Genomic DNA, 6,770 nt, shown 5'->3' on the forward strand with positions numbered 1-6,770 from the left:
AAATGATCACATTATTAATATTCATGTCAACACCGAAGTGTTGACTACTGGGCTGGTGATACCCTCGGGGACGAAACGTCCACCAGCAGTGGCATCGACCCAGTGGTGTAAATAGTTATCAAAGGTACCAGGGTTATAATTTAGTATGCCAGACGCGCGTTTCGTCTTCATAAGACTCATCAGTGACGCTCATATCAAAATATTTATGAAGCCAAACAAAAACAAAGTTGAAGAGCATTGAGGATCCAACATTCCAAACAGTTGTGCCAAATACGGCTAAGGTAATCTATGCCTGGGATAAGAAAATCCTTAGTTTTTCGAAAAATTAAAAGTTTTGTAACAGGAAATTTATTAAAATGATCACATTATTGATATTCATGTCAACACCGAAGTGTTGACTACTGGGCTGGTGATACCCTCGGGGACGAAACGTCCACCAGCAGTGGCATCGACCTAGTGGTGTAAATAGTTATCAAAGGTACCAAGTATACACCTGTAATGTTATATACTTACACTAAGCCTATTGCATCCAAGATTTTCAACCACAAGAGGGTTTTAGAGGCCTTAACCTCAAAGATGTGAAATCTAAATCCAAAAAATCGAATTGCTCATGCGCATCAAATGCGAAACCCCAACTAACTGTGAATTGCTACCTTATATCATCGTACGGCCTTGAACAACGAACAAAACTCATACGGTATGGTATGGTAGCTATAGACTGAACGTCTGCCATATATCATTGATACAACCCACGTTATTCGAAGACCTTATTTAATTTTTAATACCGAACTGAAACAATTAATGACAGGGAATTACCATGCATGGTTTGCCTCGTGGTTCTGACGAATTTTTGTATGATTCCATAAACAGTATATGCGCTAATGATTTTCTTTGTGGTTATTTGACTAATTTGTTTATTAACAATATAAGGAATTCATAGATAAAAAGAACACTATATAAAGAACACCATTTCCAGCTTATACATGTAAGTCACGATGTAATGTATCAATTTGTATCAAGGTTAACAAATTAACCGGGAAACGTCAGCTGGGTTTACGATTTTATTGTAAGTTGAAAAATGTACATTCAGTTAAAAAAAATATATATATATACCACCTCCTGCTTAAAGTAACTTGTATGTTATGTTTAATGTTGTTTTTCAAAAAGTGAAAACAATTTTCCGACAAACGTTAATTATTTGTGGTAACTTGAATAATGTGTTTATTTGTAAGAAACGGATACAATCATATATAAAAGAAGCAAGACTGTTTCGACATTCATTAACACTATCTTCAGCATCTTTACAGGTAAGTTACGATTAAATTTTATTATTTTGTTCTTTGATACAATATTTGGGCACAAAGTGAAGAACTATTTCGCCGAAAGTTATCTTCTTCACTAAAACAATATGAGATAATAATTACATACAGCAGTCAATATGCAACACACAGAACATAAATCTGTACTTTTTGTATCTCCCTTATGGTCAGTCATGTTTTTACTAATCTAAAGTTTATACCCGTTTTTACATTTAACTTTGAGTCTTTTGATTTTGTTTTCTTTTATTATATGCATTGTATCTATAACGTTAGATCAGTTTTCTTGGCTTGTAAAATGTAAAATTAGCTCTATAAACTATAAACCGTGAAACTAATCCCTCGACTATAAAATAGTCTAAACATAGAAATTGCTAATTTCTACGTTATCGTATCGCAGGGGGAGAGATGTCTCACCGGCAATCATAAAAAATACTAAGAAGTTTCTCTCCCAGGAATAGATTACTTTAGCTCTACTTGGACAAATCTAACCTTTCGGAATAATGGTCCTCAACGCTCTTCAACTTCGCACTTTATCTGTCCGTTTTAACCCTTTAGATTCGAACATCACTGATGAGTCATTAGTAGACGAAACGCGTGTCTTGCGTACACAATTTTAATCCTGGTATCAATGAGGATTTTATTATCAATCACATCTTCTTATTTTTATAATAGTAAACTTTCCTTTCTATTTAAAACTCATTAAAGATACGCCAATGATAGTAAAGCGTCAACTGAAGTCTCTAATTCTGTTCTCTGGTCTATCAAAATATTTAAGGATCATTTAAGGTGGCTCCACCAAATGGAAAGTTCTATTTTTAGCCTATTTTTAAACATTTTCAGGCCAGGAATAATTAGAGCTACACCATATTAAACGTTTTGTAGATTTATGTCGGTTCAATTTTAAGTGATAGATCAATAATGTTTAAAATTTAAACGTTTTTTCGGACTGTTTTACACTCACAATGATTTGTTTTTGATTGTCCAAATCAGCCATTTTCATATTTCAATTTAAGATCAAATCAAATTTGGGTCGCCGGGCTTCTAAAACAATTATGGGCTTCTGTTCTACCCCTCTAGTCCATTTGGTTTGAATTCAAGTATCTGCATCAAACACTCTACGGTGAATTCTATATTGATCGCTTTAATGAAATATTGTGTAAATTTGTATCAATGGACGATATCCAGGAAATCCTTTGTTTAACTATTGAAGTTGGTAATCGTTAAGCTGAATTTCTTTTTTGAAACGTGGTAATTTTGTTAGATAAAGGCAACAGTAGTATACCGCTGTTCGAAATTTATAAATGGATTGAGGAAAAAATAAATACGGGTTACAAACTAAAACTGAGGGACACACATCAAATATAAGAGGACTGTAATATAACAATCGCCGTTTTCTGACTTGGTACAGGACATTTTAAGAAAAAATGGTGGGTTGAACCTGGTTTTGTGGCTAGACAAACCTCCCGCTTTTATGGCAATGTTAAATATAATGTCAACATTACATGACAGCACTACAATACAAATAAATGGGAGAACATACAGGACAGAGAAACACACAAATAATAGCTATCAAAAGGTACCAGGCTTTTAATTTAACACGTCTGACGACAGTGACGTGCGCCTCATCATCATAAGACTCATCAGTGACACTGTGATAAAAAAAGTCCGAAGCCAAAACAAGTACAAAGTCAAAGACCATTGAGGACCAAAAGTTCCATAAGGTTGTGCAAAATACGGCTAAGGTTATCGGCCTGGGATACGAAAATCCTTAGCATTTAGAATAATTCATACTTTCGCAAACAGTAAATCTATAAAAATGACTATACAACAGATATACATTTCAACACTGAAATGATGACGAACTACAGAATAAAAAAGAATACGTAAAACAATCTAAATCCGCACATAAAAAAGGCCGAATAGATCAACACACAAAAGTGACGTCACATTTAAATTTCTATTTTTTTTCCAAAATATAGGATAGAGTTCAAGATAACTTAGAGGTTTGTAATACTGATATAACATGTATTAATAACAATTAAAATAACAATACTTATTAATATAAAATAGTGGCAGAATTTGGATAATTAATTGTATTATCTAGCTATGTCGGTATATCTTCTTAATCAAACTGTAAACCAAATACATCGTATGAATTTATTTGCCCCAAACTGAAATCTTATAAAACAACTGGGTGTTAGGTGCGAGTTCTTTCTTGTTAATTTGACGCCAATATTATACAACAGAAATTACTGGGTTGTCTTTGTGGTGCAGCACTTCTGTGCAATGCATTCATGTAACGTCGTATCAGCTTTTTTTACTATAAAAAAGTCAAATTATCTCCCTTGTTTATTTGAACAAAAAGTTATTTTTCTTGACCCTTAAAACTTCAGTTTATTTCTCTTGACCGATAACACTTCAAATAAGCTCTCTTATAAATAAACATTAGTTCACTTAAGATTAAATAATTGGTAATCCAGAACCAACTATGGAACAAAATGCACTTTCTTCATTTTACCGTCCAATTTGTTGTCGAAGAGTTATCAATTCAAGATATTTCGCTTATTTTTATTACTTACAGTTTCATCATGTTTAGCATTGTGGGTATGCTGATGTGTCTAGGATACCTAATCCTATTGTCAGACAAAGTTTATGGATGCTGGGACAAATCTACAAATTGGAATAACGCAGGAAACGGAAATACTGTCTTTCTTGATCGTCACAGACTTAGTTGTGGAGCTCGTGGTAACGTTATTAACATGTTCAAACTAGAGCGATCTGGAAGTAATCAGGTCCGTTACAAGTTCAAGTGCTGTAGACATACTGGGGCTGAGTGCAATATACGGAGAGTAAACAATGGGTTTACTTCAGACGGGGGTAAAGGAGAGGTGATTTACTTGGATAGACAAAGGGTCTTTTGTAATAAAGGTCTCTTAAACGAATTCAAATTAAATAGAAAGACTGGTGGTGGCAGTTACCGATATCAATATAAGTGTTGCAACCTAAAGGGAAGATTGAGATGTCAAAATTCGAGTACGAGGTGGACGGCGGAAGGTGACCGTACAAGCTTTTACTTGGACAGACAAACGGTTGCCTGTAGTGGTGAACGATTTCTACAGTCTTTCCAGTTGAAAAGAAATAATGGTCGTCTGCGATATGATATCAGATGCTGTCGAGTTACACATTAGTGGACTAACAATTTCGTCAATAAATTTTTCCAACAAAATTGATAAACCTTGTTTTAATCTTATTTCATATGCATACTTCAGCTTGTTAAATGAAAGAAAACTGTTTGCATGTCGCCGGTTTCAAACTTCTGTACTATGACATTTTGTCCCTTTCAATGTACCGGATTGCCACCCTTATCTTGAACAAATTATTCGCAAAATATGGCTACCCTTACTGTCATTATTCCGCTCTGATCGGACGGCACGGAACCATTGCAACATTACCTGGAGGGTTTGCCGATGATCAAATGCCTAACTTGTCCAACAAATATAAAGAAGAAAATGTGTAATGATTGCCAATGAGACTACTCTCCACAAGAGACACACAAAATAACAGCTATAGGTCACCGTACGGCCTTCAACAATGAACAAAGACCATACCACAGTCAGTTATAAAAGGCACTGAAATCACAAATGTAAAGCAATTCAAACGAGAAAACGGCCTTATTAATGTACAAAAAAAAATAACCAAAAACAAATATGTAACACAGCAACAAACGACAACCATGAATTACAGGCTCCTGACTTGGGACAAGCACATACATCCAGAATGTGACGAGGTTAAACATGTTAGCGGGATCCCAACCTTCCCCTAACCCGGAACCGTTTGTTTCTAGTGACATTCTGAATAGGTATGGCATTTGTTCTGTCTCCAAACATAAGTAGAAACTACCTATCATTCCAAAAAGGCTACCAATGCAAAGGGAAACAGACATCAAAATCATTAATCGACAAAACCATGGCTTAAACGAAAATGTCAAAACAAGAGTTTACCATCGACAACACAGAAAAATAAAGACCTGAGAAACTTCAACTTCACCTAAAACCGGGGTGATCTCAATTATTATTGTGCATTAGGTAGATCATACTCAACTATTAGCATCTGTCATATTGCTTAATGCAAGTAAAAATACGGTGATAAGTCGCAGTCTGTGACCAAATGACAAAGAACAGCTCTATGTCACGTCTTTGATGGCCAAATTGATATCATCGTTGATATCTTCCTTGTAGGCATCATAATGTTCGAGAATGGTATTGAAAAAAAGTAACAAAAAATAAAATTTAACAATAGCAAAGAAATTGGGCCAAAATGTCTATTCCTTGCAATGCATGCAGTAAAACTTGATATTCCTCCTCACAGCCCTCAGTTCTGTACAATTTTCGAGATGTGTCCAGTGCTTGCGCCTATAATTGTCACACTGCACCAATTTGCTAAGTTCAACACCAACCCCAAGTTTAATTTGATTGGGGTTAAACTGTTTACACACACAGCATAATTCAACTTCTGGAATTTCTTCATCGTCTGTATCGCTGAAGTCCATGGAATCATCAATGTATATAAGACTAGGTCCTGGTTTCGGGGACGTGTGGCTAGGTCCTGATTAATTAAATATGTGGCTAGGTCCTGGTGTAAATGATGAAGCCGAAGTGGACGTATTCTTTTTATTTTGTTTCCCAGTTTTCTTACTACTCTGGTTGCTTGATTTATTTTTTCCTTGGTTTTCAACATGCTGTTTTACCTTTTCTGCTACCTCAGTTTCAGTTATGGGCATACCAGATACAATCTTTCTAAGGGTTTTTCTTTCTTTCTTGTCATTTTCGGACTTAATTTTTTTTAGTTTGTTTATTTTTTCCGCAAAGAAGTGTGGTACAGCAGTATCATGATCTTGCAAATCTTCAACAACTAAAATATCAGTCACAGCACTTTCAACAGCCTCCATTACTTCAACTACTTGACGTATATTATCTGTTTGGTTCATCCGTAGTTTCTTTGCATTCATTATTTGTTGTAAATACCTCTAATGGTTTCAATTGATCTTTGTTGATGACAGTCTTATCCATGGGGTATATTCCAGTCTTCCTAAATGCTGACTGAAGGTTTTCTAGAGATAGTGCTTTCTGGTATGCTTTGCAGGCTAGTTCACATATATTGTATCTGGTTATGACTGAGGAGTTATGACGCATGGTTTTGTGACATTCGTTATCATGAATATGCTGCAACGGCCCATAACATCCAACATCCAAAGGTTGTAATATATGTGAGGTATGAGCTGGTAAGACGTGAATGATGATTAGGTGTTCCTGTTCCTATTCAATTATATCAACTGCAACATGTGACTTATGCCCATCGAGGAGAAGAAGTATGTTGTCATTGTTTCTGCCAGTGACATATTTAAGAAAATGGTCGGTTAAATATTGTCTGAATATGTTGGTATTGGACCAT

At 35.2% G+C, this 6,770-nt stretch overlaps 1 protein-coding gene across 1 annotated transcript; it reads left to right on the forward strand.

Annotated features, from left to right (window-relative positions):
* The first annotated feature begins 3,907 nt into the window (after nt 1-3,907).
* On the forward strand, nt 3,908-4,507 carry LOC139482571 (uncharacterized). Its single transcript, XM_071266482.1, has one exon. The coding sequence runs from the start codon at nt 3,908-3,910 to the stop codon at nt 4,505-4,507; it is 600 nt and encodes a 199-aa protein (XP_071122583.1).
* Nucleotides 4,508-6,770: the final 2,263 nt, after the last annotated feature.

This window comes from Mytilus edulis, chromosome 7 (genome assembly GCF_963676685.1).
Source record: "Mytilus edulis chromosome 7, xbMytEdul2.2, whole genome shotgun sequence".
NCBI lineage: Eukaryota > Metazoa > Mollusca > Bivalvia > Mytilida > Mytilidae > Mytilus > Mytilus edulis.

Excerpts from the sequence above, each read along its gene's own strand:
- LOC139482571 (XM_071266482.1), top strand. The coding sequence starts at position 3,908 with ATGTTTAGCATTGTGGGTATGCTGATGTGTCTAGGATACCTAATCCTA.